This window comes from Sus scrofa, chromosome 15 (genome assembly GCF_054392235.1).
Source record: "Sus scrofa isolate SSC_HxYL_T2T_F1_AM1 chromosome 15, Sscrofa_HxYL_maternal_Yorkshire_Landrace_v2.0, whole genome shotgun sequence".
In the NCBI taxonomy this organism is placed as follows: Eukaryota; Metazoa; Chordata; class Mammalia; order Artiodactyla; family Suidae; genus Sus; species Sus scrofa.
The window spans coordinates 66,277,579-66,293,075 of NC_139397.1; the positions used below are offsets into that span (position 1 = coordinate 66,277,579).

A 15,497-nucleotide genomic window follows, 5' to 3' on the forward strand; every position below is an offset into this window, starting at 1 on the left:
TTGAGATGAAGTTCGTTGTCTACAACATCTTCTCAATCTACCAACTCTAAAGACTCCATCCCTTCAAATGAGATTGGTATATGACAGATGCTCTTTGACAATTTCATTTGTGATCATTTCTTACCTGAGTTTTCCTGAACCAACAAATTACAATTTTCAAATTTCCCAGGTCAGTTCTTTGTTTTAAAGGATGAGGTTTTCATTTTGGCATGTCAACGGTCATACCAAGAAGGCACAAGGAAAATGGAGAGGAGTGGTGGAAAGGGTGGGTGGGTGGGGGACAGGATTGATCTTGGTGGCAGCCTGTGTTAGAACCTCCCCTATTGCACAGAACTGACCTGAGGATTGTGTCACTTTGGCCAGGATTTTCTTGGACTCGGGTTTCAAAGCCTCCTCTACCATCCCTCCTGGAATGTAGTCAGTCCTGCTTTCAGCTATGGAAGATACCATCTTCTCATCCTAAGTCAGGGTCAGCCTGACTTTACTTCCTGCCTTCCTCCTGTCAGGCAACCCTCCTGGATTCCAAATCTTCCTGGTTCTCAAAGCATCACCTGATAACATTCATTATTGCCCCATCCCACAATGAGCTAGGCACTGGGGACCACAATAGGTCCTTGCCTTCAAAGCGTTTGCAATAGTGGAGCTGACAAGGTGCTTACAGTAGAAAAGCAAGGGAAGATAAATATCACCCAAAATCAGCACATGAATTTTTTCAGGAGTCGGGAAAAGGGAAGTTCACTGAGTTAAGCTGGTGGAAATGACTCCTTGATGGAAATCTATTGAGAGTTACCTAGTAACTAGCAGTTACGGATCCAGCATTGTCACTGCTGTGGCACAGTTTTCATCCCTGGCCCGGGAATGTCCTCAAACCGTTGGCACAGCCAAAGAAAAAAGAAGGAAATCTATTGTGCTTTCTCATTGTGGGGGGAGCGTCTCTTCAGAAAGCCCTTAAAGACTTGAATGTCCCAGCCAGGGAACCAGGATGTGAAACTCGGTTCTGGCAATGCCTCGAGAATGCCCTGGGCAAATTACTTAGCTAGCTTCTCTATGCCTTAGGTTTCCTCCCTAAAATGGGTACAGTAACAATTTTACCTCTCTCCTAGACCAGTGGTGAGGCTATAAAGATATGTGAAACACGTGGTTTATAGTAAATACTAATCAGGGTTTTGAACTATAGATAGCTATTTGAGCCATGGTCTTCTGGAGAATGAGAACATACGTGTGGCACCATCCTCGTGTCTATGAAATTAATTAATGCTGCCTGGGGAGGAGCGAGTGTGCTTAAGACACCTTCTGGGACGACTTATATAATGTTAGCTTTAGGCAAAGCGCCTGTAATTGGCGCAGCCCCGAAAATACACATACACACGAGCATGCCTGCGAGGCGGGGCCGCGGGGGGTGCGGGCTGCGTGGCCCACGCCCCGTGTCCACTCCGGCCACCGGGCGTGGGACTGTGTCCCTGTGTGTCGCTGACACACCCGCACACTAATAAGAGCCCCTGCTTCGACGTGCGTGTCATGGCTTAAAAATAGATGCTAATCCGTCAACCGGCCTGGCAGTGGCAGCCGCCGCGGCGGCAGCGGCGGTGGGAAGTCATGGCCATGGGGCTGCCTGCACCTGCGATCTGCCTAGGGGACTGAGACCCGCGCCGCCTTCCGAGGTAGCGGGACCCGCAGTGAGTGGGAGAGGCGCGGGGATCGGGGCTGTGGGGGCGAGGGGCCGGAAAGGGGCCTGGGAGCGAGCCGGCTGAGCCCTCCCGGGCTCCCTCCCTCCGCCCTCCGCGGGCCAGGCTGTCTGGGGTGGCGAGGGCTTGGCGACAGCCATGAACCTGTTACAACCACCACAGCAGACGGAGGGAGGGGGGCCGCGGACCAGGGTCCTCCAAAAGCCGGTGGATGGGGTTGGAGAATGCTCAGGGGTGTATCGGGGACAGAATGGGGAGCAACAGAGTCCCTCGGAGCTTCTGCTGTGCCTTGTCTGCTTCCCGCTTCGGTTCCTTTTTACCATTCAGCATCACACAAGCAGCAGAACCTGTTTCCAGAAAAGGCTGTTTTGGAATCAAGTGGTGGGGTCTTTCGCCCTTGAGAGAAAAGGTAGATATGATGATGGTGGTGATGGTGATTATGGTGGTGGTGATGAATGGTGGTGGTGGGGGTGATGGTGATGGTAACCGTGATGGTGGTGGTGGTGGTGGTGGCAATTGCTATAGTGCCATATTCTGAGCTCCCTCTGGACCAGCCATTGAAAAAAAAAAAATTCTCTTTCCCTAAACATCCCCGACACAGCCTAAGATCCAGTCACCCCTCACCCATCCTGATCCCAAGACCCCTGCTTCTTATGACCTAAGAGAGCTGGGTCCCTTCTGGCCCTGGGGAGTGGGGAGAGCTGGGCCCTGGCTAGGGTGCTAGTGGGGAAGCTGGGAGTGGACAGGACCAAGATGGCCTCTCCCTGTTGCCTTTCCCTTGAGTCCCTGGGGCAGAAGATAGGAAAGGGAGTGGGAGGGGGATTCTTCAGGCCTTTTCAGGTGGCAGGATCACTGTGTAAGAGGAGGTGGAGGGAAGGGGAAGAGGGGAGGGGAGAGGGGAGGGGGACGAGAGAGGGGAGAAAAGGGGGGTTGGAAAGGGCTCCTGCCAACATTGCCTCTGCCTGGAGTTCCCAGGGCAAGTCTCAAAGGCTGGCCCTTCCCAGCTCTGCAGCTCAACGTGTGGTCTGACTTTCCAGCCCAGCTGTGCACAGAGTCTGAGACACATCTGCTAGGCCCCATCACTGCCAACCCTATGTTCTATGTAGGGTCACTTTACTCCACCAGCAACACAGATGCTAATTAATGCCAGATCTGAGGCCCTGGGCAGGGATCCCTTATCCTTTCCTTTCTTCCCTCCTCTAGCCCCGACCCTCCACCTCTCCCCACCCACCCATCTCTCTCTCTCCCTCTCTCTCTCTCACACACACACACACACACACACACACACACTACTCCAGCACTACCTGGACCAATATTTTCATATTAGGGATGAGTTTTAATCAATGACATCTTTATGCTGATCAAAGGTGGGTGTTCTGCCCCTTGTGCACAAAGATTGGCACTTCCTTCCACTGGTCCTTGCCTTCAGCAAGTATTTTTCAAAAACTTACACCTCCTCTTTATTGCTATTCCTCACTGCCCCCATTCTTCAGCATACACTTCCCCCAGCAGGCTTATCTCTGAGGCAGAGGGAGGACAGGAATGGGTTAAAGCAGCCCCTCTCTCTGGCACTGGGGAGACCAGCAGTCTTGGCTGTGTCACAGCCTCAGCTGCTGCTGTCTTCCTGCTCAATCTCTCTGGACGCGTCCAAGGCCACCCCCAACCCCCCACCCCAGCTCCCCAGCCTCTCTGCCTTTTGCCCCAGGCCGATAAGACCCAGATTCAGGGCCAGAAGAGGTCCAGCAGTGGGCCCAGCCACCCAAATACCAAATGTTTGTGTATGTGTTTACCTCTGTGTGTTGGGGTGGGGGAGGGGCGGAGCAGACACCCAGCAGCTGGGCAGCTCCCTCTCCCTGTAAACAAGAACATGTGACTCTCCCACCTCCTTGAGAGGCCAAGCCAAAGAGCAGGGAGAAGGGAGCTGCTGCAGCTCCAAGAAGGGGATTCTACAGAACCCCCCACCCCACCCCTCCCCCAGCCAGACTTAACCTTGGATCCCTGTGGATCTCCTCCCCAGGGCCCAGCACAGTTGGCAGGGAAGGAAGCAGCTGCTGTGGACTCACGCAGGTGTCACTCACATCCCTGCCTCTTCCAGCAGCAGCTACCTGGAGACTGACCCCCCATCACTGCGGCCACCCTTGTTCCTGCCGCCACTAAGATGTGCCCCGGTAACTGGCTCTGGGCCTCAGTGACATTTATGGCCCGCTTCTCCCGGAGCGGTTCAAGGTCTCCTGTTCGCACTCGAGGGGCCCTGGAGGAGATGCCAGCTGTTCAGCATTCCTTCCTCAACGTCTTCGAGTTGGAGAGGCTTCTGTATACGGGCAAGACAGCCTGTAACCATGCTGATGAGGTCTGGCCAGGCCTCTACCTCGGAGACCAGTATGTACCTGGCAGACTGGGGCCATGGCTGAGTGTGTGTGTGTTTGTGTCTGCAAACAAGAAGAAAGGAGAGAGGCCCTGAGCTATGCTCTTGGTTCCACATTGAGAATGGAGAAGGGGAGTGCATGGGTAGAGTGGAGGCTAGCGGGTTTGGGGAAGTTTGGGATTATTGATAGACCCAACTCTGGACAGACTTACTCTGTGCAAGTAATAATGGCATTCATTTAGCAAAGGATATTACTGAGTGCCAGAGCTAGGGACTGGACAGAAGAGATGATTTCTCTGAACTTTCATCTATCATTCCTTGAGAAGAGGCCATCTCTGGGGCCAGGAACAGTGGGTAGTGAGGCAAAGGGTTGATTGACCAAGCCAAGCCACAGGCTATGCAGAGCTTCTGCCAGATGAGGGCGATAGAGAGAAGGGCGTGTAAGGAGGAGTGTAGTCCCTACAGATCTCTCCCAAGGATCATAGGCTACTAGGAGTTTTTCACATGCATTTTCTCTCTTAATCTTCACGACAGCCTGGTGAGGTGGGTACCACTATCCCCAGGTTAGAGAGGAGGAATCGGAAGCTCAGAGAAGTTGGGACTGGCCCAAGGTCACATGGGTCGTAAGTAGCAAAGCTAGGACTTGGAGGTTCAAGTTCAGTGCTCTTTTTGCTTGAGGAGTTGGCACTGGACAGGGCATTCGCCCTGAGATGTGACCCTGTGGGCTGAGAGGCAGCCACCACTGAGCTGAGGGGTGGTGTGGGCCACAGGAACACCTGAAGATGACATCTGACAACAAGGGAAACCATGAGCGTGAAGTAACTGGCAAAATGCATGAGGATTCAGAGTGTCTGAGAGTCTAAAATAACGGGGGAGTGAGATGGGGGAGCAAGTGTCAGAATCTTATAATCTAGGTATTCCCTGGTCACCTAGCAGTTAAGTATCCAGTGCTGTCAGTGACATGGGTTCAGTCCCTGGCCAGGGAACTTCCACATGCCTCAGGGCACAGCAAAAAAAAAAAAAAAAAAAAAAAAAAAAAAAGAAAGAATCATATAATCTGAAGGTTAGCAGGATGTTAAGTGTGAGCTGGTACAGAAACTCATCCACAATGTCCAGACCCCTCTGCCACCTCCTCTCTCTATTTGAACGCCTGGTAGGGAAAAAAACCCCTCTTTCCCAAGACGCCCCAGTCTTTCCTCAGCTAGATGCCACCTTCCTTACATGAAGTACAGAATGACTCAATCCTTCCCACAGATCAAGTAAAATCCTGCTGCCTCAGAGGATTCTTTCAGTATTTTCTTATGGCTGTTGTTTGCTCACCCCTTAGTCAGCGCTCCTCCAGGCAAAAGCTCCACAGGAACACCCCCCCCACCCCCCCATCTCCACTCCCCACCCTCCACCTCTCTCCAGGACAAGACTCCCAGTCATTGCCCACCTTGGTTCCTCCCTTCAGGGTCCTTAGGGAGTGACACAGGCCTGGAGCCAACGACGTTGGCCAGGCAGTGGTCTGCGTACAGACAAGGGGGCCTGGGCCCCCGCCAGCCTTCCCACCCTCCCCCTAACCTCTGTCCCTCAATACAGGGAAATAGCCAACAACCACCGGGAGCTCCGTCGCCTGGGCATCACCCACGTCCTCAACGCCTCTCATAGCAGGTGGCGAGGGACCCCCGAGGCCTACCAGGGGCTAGGCATCCGCTACCTGGGGGTCGAGGCCCACGACTCTCCAGCCTTCGATATGAGTGTCCACTTCCAGGCGGCCGCTGACTTCATCCACCGGGCGCTGAGCCAGCCAGGAGGTAGGGGGATCAAGGCGGGAAGGACGGAGGGACAGAGTTAGAGAAAAGCCCAGGTTGGGGTGTAGAGAAAGACACTTGAATGACCTGACAAAAGGCTCAGGAAGGGAGTTGCCCTGTGACTCAGCGGGTTAAGGATCCAGAGTTGTCACCTCTGCAGTACCAGCTGGATCCCTGGGGAGCTTCTGCTTGTTTTTTTGGGTGCAGCCAAAAAAAAAAAAAAAAAAAAAAAGGCTCAGGAAAAGAAAATTATTCTCTCAGCCATCTTTTCAAGGCAATACATAAAAAGCCAAGGAAGAACTCCCATTGTGGCTCAGTGGGTTAAGAACCCCAAAAAAGTGTTGGTGAGGATGTGGGTTTGATCCCTGGCCTCCATCAGTGGGTTAAGGATCCAGCATTGCGGTGAGCTGTGGTGTAAGTCACAGACACGACTTGGATCTGGTGTTGCTGCGGCCGTGGTGTAGGCTGGTAGCCGATTTGACCCCTTGCCTGGGAACTTCTATATGCCATAGATGAGGCCCTAAGATGCCAAAAAAAGAAAAGAAAAGAAAAAAAGGAAATAATTCCAAATGTTAAGAGTGGTAAGTTATACCACGGAGATATATTTTTTAATTTGGGGCTTCTTTACAAATTTCTATACTTTCCAATTCTACCTTGAGCATGTTTTGCTTTAGTAATCAGAAAATATATATTTGAATAAAATATATTAATCATCCCCCCACCAAAAAAAAAAAAAAAAAAATGACTAGGAGATTGAGGAAGGATGGGGCTAGGCAGAAAGGGTTTCCCCTGGCCGCACTAAGCACACACCAAGCAAAGCCTTACTGGGGCAAGAGTGGCTCCGTCTGAGCCCTCTATAGGCTCGTTGCTGCTGAGCTGCTGCCGGTTCTCCATCTCATTCCGTCTAGGCTGCTCCCCATCCCCACCCCCACCCCCCTACTGCCCCCACATACCCCACCCCCTAACCCCCACTTCCCCCCACCCCCACAACCCTCACCTCCTGTTCGGGATCTGGATTCCTCCTCCCCTGGTCTGTGCCCCGCTCCTATTTCCATGACCTGCCTTCCTCCTCCCCTGTCCGAGGAGCCCTCTCCCTCGGCTCCTCCAGCCCCTCACCGAGCCTCGCGTGTGTTCACAGGGAGGATCCTGGTGCACTGCGCCGTGGGAGTGAGCCGGTCGGCCACCCTGGTGCTGGCCTACCTCATGCTGTACCACCGCCTCACCCTCGTGGAAGCCATCAAGAAAGTCAAGGACCACCGAGGCATCATCCCCAATCGGGGCTTCTTGAGACAGCTCCTGGCCCTGGACCGCAGGCTGCGGCAGGGACTGGAGGCTTGAGGTGGGGAGGGGAGGTCAGGCCAGGCCTGCAGGTCCCAGGATCCCAGCTGGAGCGAAGAGGCCCCGTTAACCCGTTCTCCGCTGAGAGGGCCCCGAAAGTTCCCCCAGGCCACAGTTTGCTATTTGTCAAGAGGGGCTGGGCTGGGGAGGAGGGGTTGAGATTGGGCCTCTTGACCGCCGCCAGGAGGGAGCTGACCAGGAAAGGAAGTAGCTGGGTTGGAGGTAGAAGTCGGTCCTGGGACCCCGACTGGATTCCGGCCAGGGTGCCCCCGGAGAGTCACAACCCCCGCCCCTCTTTGTGCTCCACTGTTCCCCTCCCTCGCGTATCAAAACTAAAGGACCATCTCAGTCCTGTGCCAGTGCGGGGAGTCAGGGATGCAGCACGCACCACTGTATGGTCTAGAGTTGTGTGGAGTTGGTAGTGGAGGGACAGACGGTGAAGAGATGGTGTGAAAAGCTAAGGGAGAAACCCACAGACTTGTTACTCCAAACACAGGGAGAAGAGGTGTGGGAGGCTTGGCGCTGTGCCCGTGGGTGCTGGTCGTGGCCCAAAACGGCAGAGGTGCATGACTGGGTGTGTAGATAATCACTCGCTTACTAGATCCAGATGTCTCCAAGAAAAATAAAGATGGTGAATACAAAGCGAGCCTCCTGAATCACTAACAGCTTGTACGAGGTCTACACCTGTTTTCTGAGAACAGTTCCTGACTCCCCCTAAGGGTCATCAGCTCCCAACTGCCTTTAAGCTTCACCGGTTCTTAGGGGAGGTTTCTTCCAAGTCCAGTTTCACACTCCCCACCGCCTGAGAAATCTTGAGCTTGTTATTTCCAGCTATGCCCACACAGGGGCAGCAGAGGACCCAAAAATTCAAATTTGCACACACTTGGTGTTGGGACTCTGGACACACCCTATATCTACCAACCTTTAATTAGGTCTCTCTTCACAAATTCAGGTGTGTAAAAAATATACCTTTATTTTCAAAAAGTCAACCTGATTTGATTTTTTCTTTGTCTTTTTGCTATTTCTTGCGCCGCTCCCGCGCTATACGGAGGTTCCCAGACTAGGGGTTGAATCGGAGCTGCAGCCAGCTGCCTACGCCAGAGCCACAGCACGCGGGATCGAAGCAGCGTCTACAACCTACACCACAGCTCATGGCAACGCCGGATCTTTAACCCACTGAGCAAGGCCAAGGATTGAACCCACAATCTCGTGGTTCCTAGTCGGATTCGTTAACCACTGAGCCACGACCGGAACTCCCAAAAAGTCAACCTGATTTCTATATCAAGTCCCCATTCTAGTGGGAGAACAGAATATTAATCTTAAATTAGTCCCAGCTCTAAATCCTACCTACACACTTGTGTTTGGGTTTTGCCTGGTGCCAAGAAATTGGAAGGGAAGTGATGTGATTGCTTCCTCTTCTCCTCTTTCCAGGTTTGCCTCTGAGGAGTGTAACATAATCTCTTTAGCAAATTTAGTCAAAAAATAGACTCAACCACCAGAGAGAATAGTATGGTTTTCCTGCTATCCCAACTGTCAAACTGCTGGGCACCACATCCTTCTTAAAAAAAAAAAAAAAAAGAGTGGGAATTACCTTGTGGGTCATTGGGTTAAGGACCTGACTAGTATCCATGAGGATGTGGATTCGATCCCTGGCCTCACTCAGTGGGTTAAGGATCAGGTGTCACGGCAAACTGTGGTGTAGGTCAAAGATGCAGCTCAGATCTGGCATTGCTGGGACTGTGGTATAGGCCAGCAGCTGCAGCATCAATTTGACCCCTAACCTAGGAAACCATATGCCGCAGGTGCGGCCCTAAAAAAAAAATAAATAAAATTTTAAAAAAATTTTAGGGAGTTCCCGTCGTGGCGCAGTGGTTAACGAATCCGACTAGGAACCATGAGGTTGCGGGTTCGGTCCCTGCCCTTGCTCAGTGGGTTAACAATCCGGCGTTGCCGTGAGCTGTGGTGTAGGTTGCAGACGCGGCTCGGATCCCGCGTTGCTGTGGCTCTGGCGTAGGCCGGTGGCTACAGCTCCGATTCAACCCCTAGCCTGGGAACCTCCATATGCCACGGGAGCGGCCCAAGAAATAGCAAAAAAGACCAAAAAAATAAATAAATAAAATAAAAAATAAAAAATTTTTAAAAGGCTTTGTTCCCAGAAAGGAATAGCTGCCTGAGCGGGAGAAGGAGATAGGATGTAAAAGGAAGTGGAAAATACGGGGGGCGGGGCGGGGTGGGGGGTGGAGGATCTCTGAAAGACTTCCCGCTGTGACACAAAAGGATCAGCAGTATCTCTGAAGCACCAGAAAGCAAGTTCAATCTCTGGCCCTGCACAGTGGGTTAAGGATCCAGCATTGCCACAGCTGTGACTTAGGTAGCAACTTCTGCTTGGATCTGACCCCTTGCTCAGGGACTCCATATGCCACAGAGCAGCCAAAAAAAAAAAAAAAAAATCGCTTAATATATCTAAAGTGTATATTTTATTCTAATGTACAGAAACTCAGAATCCCAAAGATGCAAGTTGCCTTCATAGATGATCCATTTCCACTCTCCAATAAGGCATAAATTAATCACCTTTTCAATAAATCACTTGATGATAGTTATAAAGAATTTATTGGTTTGGCCATCTTTGATGGTAGGAATCACTGCATAACAACTACAGACATTATCAGCTCTCAGTATTAGAAAGTGCTACTATTACACTTGCATCATGTAATCAAGTTACTGTGGCAGTGAGATGAGGCCAAAAGATCTGACAGCCTAGAGTCCCTGGCCCCGGCACAGAGCCAAGAGGGTGTTTGTGACAGGCAGTCATTTTACCCACCACTGCGACCCTCTCCCCAGTCGCAGGCAGTGGTCTGTCTACTTCTGCAGGGCTGATGTGGGCATTTAATTAGATATGAGGTGGAAAGTCCCTTGCACACCCAGTACTGAACATGTCTTTTCTATTGCTCCATCTCTCACATGGCAGCCCTTCCTGTGGTTTGGAGCTAGCTCTCCCGAGTCCCCTCACTTTCAGCCTAATGGCTCTTATTTTTTTCCAAAAGTCTGAATCTGAATGTGTCATGTTTCACATTTCCTCCCCAGCCTCGCCAATATTGGCATCTCTTTCTTTTTCTTTTTTTTTTTTTTTTTTTTTTTTGTGGCTATGGTTGTGGCATGTGGAAGTTCCTGGGCCAGCGATCGAACACACACCATAGCAGCGACCCAAGATGGGGCAGAGACAACACCAGATCCTTAACCTGCTGCACACCAGGGAACTCCCATTAGCATTTCTTTCTAATTATGAACTGGTCTCCATGCTTCAGGCTAGATCTGTGGGCTGGGGGGCCAGCAAGATCTTTTGGCTGGAGTCCCACATTTTCACTACCACTGAGGAACAATTTCATCTAAGGGATGGAGTGAGGGCTTCCTTAGGGATGTTGATTCTAATTAAACTGATTAGAGGTTCCTATGGTTCAGCAGGTTAAGGATCCAGCATTGCCACTGCTGTGGCTCTGGTTACAGCTGTGGTGCAGTTTCCCTGGCCCTGGAACTTCCACCTGTTGTGGACATAGCCAAAAACTAAACAAAACAAAACAAAAAAACTTGTACTGATTCCCAATCAATCCTGGCAACAGGACTTATGCATAACTAAAAAGAACCTAGGAATAATTCAAACTCTTGGAAGGACTAACTAAAACTAAGGTCTGACCAGTGTAGACTACAATAGAGTCGTCACCGCCTTTGTTCTAGTAAGTATATGCTACTAATATAACCTACAGGCACAGACCTGTTTTTATAATTTTATTTGTATATGTGTCTCAGCTAAATCCCCGCACTTCTTGCTCTCAGCTAAATCCCCGCACTTCTTGCAAATTGAATAACTTGAGAATTTAACTCTAACTTTTAGAGAAGTATAGCTACCAAAGTATATTTGACCAAAGAACAGATTTCCAGATTATTCTCATGGAGCAGATTATATATTTATCTTTATTTTTTAATTTATTTTTTTATTTCCTCAATACATTATTATTTTTTTTCTACTGTACTGCATGGTGACCCAGTTACACATACATGTATACAACTTTTTTCTCACATTATCATTCTCCATCGTAAGTGACTAGACATATTTCCCAGTGCTACACAGCAGGATCTCATTGCTAATCCATTCCAAAGGCAATAGTCTGCATCTATTAACCCCAAGTTCCCAATCCATCCCACTCCCCTTGGCAACTAGAAATCTATTCTCCAAGTCCATGATTTTCTTTTCTGTGGAAAGGTTCGTTTGTGCTGTACACTAGATTCCAGGTATAAGTGATATCATATGGTATTTCTCTTTCTCTTTCTGACTTACTTCACTCAGTATGAGAGTCTCTAGTTCCATCCATGTTATTATTTTTTTTTAACAAAGCCACATTATAGTTCTGCCCAGGCACTCTTCTGTCTTTACAGATATTAAGTTATTTAATCCCCATTGAAAACCCTGTGAAGTGGCGTCATTGCTGTTGCTTAGAAACAGGGAAATTGAGGTTGTCATTTTCCCAAGGACACACGAATAGTGAGTTGAAGAGCTCAGATTCAGACCTGGCAGCTCTCCTCCAGAATCCGTGTGTGGACATCATGCTGCCATGCATCCCTCCTCCTCCACCTTTTAAGGGTGTGTGTATGTGTCTTGAGGAACCAGCTGGGTCAAGGGAGATAAGTAAGGGGCACAGCCTAGTGATCACACAAGTAGAATGGGTTCTCCTATCCCCCAAAGGGGCTGAGGATGACACCTGTCACAGGTGGATGTCACTCACACCTGCCAAAATCAGCATTGAAAGTTCAACTTCCTGCATCCGGTTCTCAGGCAATTGACCAATTGGACCCAAGCAAAGGACTTGAAAATAAACAGGAGTAAATATGCTCTTGTGAGATGCAGCCTGTGCTTCCAGCTGGCTGAGCTTTGGGGCCCTGGGGAGCTGCAGCTCATATCGGTCTGGTCATCCTGCCCCACCTGCCCTGCCCACACTGCCCTGGCCGCCTGACATTGACTCAGACATTCAGGGCAGGCCCTGGGGCCTTGGCCGACTCTGGGGAGAAAGAGGAATGTTTGCCCTGTCCTTCACCCTGGAACCAATCCCAGCTGAGAAGTTCCATAGGGAGCCGCAGCAAAGAGAAAGTTGCTGCTTCTGGGCCCTGAGGTAGCAGATGGAGCTGGAAGGCAAATAGGCAGCCAAGTACAGCCCGCTGGAGAGGACTCAGCAGGGCTGCCCCCCAAAGCCCCCACTAGAGACCCATCCCTTAGAAAAGGGACCCTGCTATACTGCTGGTGGGGATATAAACCAGTGCATCCAACTGGAAAACAGTACAGAGGTTTCCCCAAAAACTAAAAATACAAGGAACTAAAACTAAAACTAAAAACTGCTATATGAGGAGTTTCCGCTGTGGCACAATAGGATTGGTGGCATCTCTGGAGCACTGGGACACAGGTGTGACTCCCTGTCCAGCACAGCAGGTTAAAGGATCCAGTGTTGCTGCAGCTGCGGTGTAGGTCACAACTGTGGCTTGGATCTGATCCCTGGCCCCAAGAACTCTATACGCCGGAGGGTAGCCAAAAAAAAAAAAAAAGACCTACCATATGACCCAGTAATTCCACTTCTTGGGTACTTATCCAAAAAAGCCCACAAAAGCACTAATTCAAAAATGCATATGCCAGCATTACTTACGATAGCCAAGAAATGGAAGTAACTTAAGTGTTCATCAAGAGATGAATGGATAAAGAAGAAGCAGTATGTGCATGCAGTGGAATACTTCTCAGCCATAAAAAGGATGAACTTCTGCCACTGCAACAACATGGATGAACCTGGAGGGTATTCTGCTAAGTTAAATAAGTTAGACAGAGAAAGACAAATACTGTATGATATCACATGTGTGGAATATAAAAAAGGGGACAAGTTAGTGAACATAACAAAGCAGAAGTTTACTGGTGGTTCAGAAGTTTAAGGATCCGGCGTTGTCACTGCTGTGTGTCAGGACTGATCCCTAGCCCAGAAACTTCCACAGGCCAAGGGGGTGGCCAAAACAAACAAACAAACAAATAAAACAGAAACAGACTCACAGATACAGAGAACAAACTAGTGGTTATCACTGGGGTGAGGGAAGGGAGGAGAGGCAAGATAGGGATAGAGGATTAAGAGAATAAACTATTAAGTATACAATAAATAAGCACAAGGATGTATGGTACAGCACTGAGAATACAGCCAATATTTTATTATAACTATAAATGGAACATAACCCTTAAAATTTGTGAATCACTGTTATACACCTGAAACATATATCATACATCAACTATAACTCAATTTTAAAAAAGAAAATAGAGGTTAAAAAAAAGAAAGAAAGAAAAAAGCAGATCTCTTAAGGAATAGGAAGCCTGGAGTTCCCATTAGTAATGATGGTAACAAATCGACTAGTAGCCATGAGTACCTGGGTTCCATCCCTGGCCTTGCTCAGGATCCAGTGTTGCCAGGAGCTGTAGTGTAGATCAGAGATGCAGCTCAGATCCTGAGTTGCTGTGGCTGTGGTGTACGCCGACAGCTGCAGCTCAGATTCAACCCCAGGGAACTGCCATATACCACAGGTACAGCCCTAAAAAAACAAAAAAAAGAAAAAGAAAAAGAAAGGAAAAGGAAGCCTGGACAAAGGAAGAATGGGTCAGGTTATGAAGAAAGATAAACCCTGTTTATCATAGGTTTCTGTCCTCAAAATTTTTTTTGAGGAAGGAAGGGGAGCAAAAAATGGAAAAGTACAGGGAGGAGTCCAGTTCATGTCCTAACCCCTGGAACCTGTGACTGTTACCTTAAGTGGTAAAGGGGGTTCTGCAATGGGATGAAAACGGCAACCTTGCTGTGGGTAGATTTCACTGGCTTATCCAGTGGACCCAATCAAAGGAGTCCTTAGAACTAGGGAACCTTTGCAAACTGCGGTGAGAGATCTGATGTAAGGATTGGACCTGGTAGCTGGCTTTGAGGACAAGGATGGAGGTGGTGACACTAGGAATATGGGCATTTCTAGAAGCCAAACAAGGCAAGAACGAGGATTCTTTCCCCCAGACTCTAGAAGGCAGCCTGGCTGACAGGGCTTGATTCCAGCCCAGAGACACCCACGGCAGACTTCCGGTCTACAAAATGATAACATAATAATTGTGCATTGGTTTAAGCCATGAAGCGGTGATTTGCTACAACAGCAACAGGAAACTGATCAAAGTCCCTTGGCACGCCATACTTTTCCATGAATACTGATTAAAAGTACAGGGACTAATCTCACACCTGGTTTAAAAAAATTGAGAAGTAGCGGCACACACCACCCCGGGGAGGCTTATTTGGCAAGGGGACTACATCACAGAGCAAAACTCACCAGCAGAGGGCGTTTTGTTTTCTATGCAATGTTGCAGTACTGGGAAATGTTACACAACTTTTGCATTTCCAGTTTCTCTTAAAATGTTAAAAGGGGGAGTTCCCGTTGTGGCTCCAGCGGGTTAAGAACACGACATAGTGTCGGTGAGGATGCGGGCTCGATCCCTGGCCTCGCTCAGTGGGTTAAGGATCCTGCGATGCGGAGGCTGTGTCACAGGTCGCAGATGTCGCTCGGATCTGGCATTGCTGTGCTTGTGACATAGGCCGGCAAATGCAGCTCCGATTGAACCCCTAGCCTGGGAACTTCCCTATGCCACGGGTGCAGCCCTAAGAAAAAAAGAGAAAAAAATGTTGAAAGGGCCACGTTTCAACATCTGCACATGGCACTATCTAAGTAGGGTCCGTTCCACTGAGACCAGGGCCTGCTGCCTGGTAGTCATCACTACCCATCACTGTTTTCTGACCCTGGACCTGCTCACTCCTTGAGATCATTTGCCTCCATCCCTGGAGTAAATCAACCCTCCTCCACTGAGCCCTAATGTACCATCCAGAAATGTAAGATATTCCTCATCCTAAGAAGCTGGTGGGCCTCCAGCCCTTATCGTCTCCCAATTCCCCTCCCCTGCCTTCAGCCATCCCTTTTTTTTTTTTTTTTTAATTTTAAAAATTTGTTTTATTTTATTTTATTGTCTTTTTAGGGCTGCATCCAAAGCATATGGAAGCTCCAGCCCAGGGTGGAATCGGAGCTGCAGCTGCCAGCCTACACCACAACCACAGCAACAGCCAGATCAGAGCTGCATTTATGACCTATACTGTAGCTCAAGGCAATGACGGATCTTTAACCCACTGAGCAAGGCCAAGAATTGAACCCACATCCTCCTGGATCCTAGTCAAGTTTGTTTTCCTCTGAGCCATAAGGAGAACTCTTTAAATATTTATTTAT

The 15,497-nt window shown here is 49.4% G+C and overlaps 1 protein-coding gene across 12 annotated transcripts; it reads left to right on the forward strand.

Annotated features, from left to right (window-relative positions):
* Positions 1–1,351: 1,351 nt before the first annotated feature.
* On the forward strand, positions 1,352–7,823 carry DUSP26 (dual specificity phosphatase 26). 12 transcript variants are annotated; one of them, XM_013984090.3, is made up of 5 exons: positions 1,352–1,676; positions 2,013–2,094; positions 3,703–4,064; positions 5,632–5,846; positions 6,982–7,823. In XM_013984090.3, the coding sequence occupies exons 3-5, from the start codon at positions 3,844–3,846 to the stop codon at positions 7,179–7,181; spliced, it is 636 nt and encodes a 211-aa protein (XP_013839544.1). In that variant the 5' UTR covers positions 1,352–1,676; positions 2,013–2,094; positions 3,703–3,843; the 3' UTR covers positions 7,182–7,823. The 12 variants fall into 12 exon arrangements, with proteins under 12 accessions (XP_013839544.1, XP_003133423.1, XP_084856222.1 ...); XM_003133375.5 differs by having other exon boundaries at positions 3,781–4,064; XM_085000096.1 differs by having other exon boundaries at positions 1,352–1,661; positions 1,935–2,094; positions 3,784–4,064.
* Positions 7,824–15,497: the final 7,674 nt, after the last annotated feature.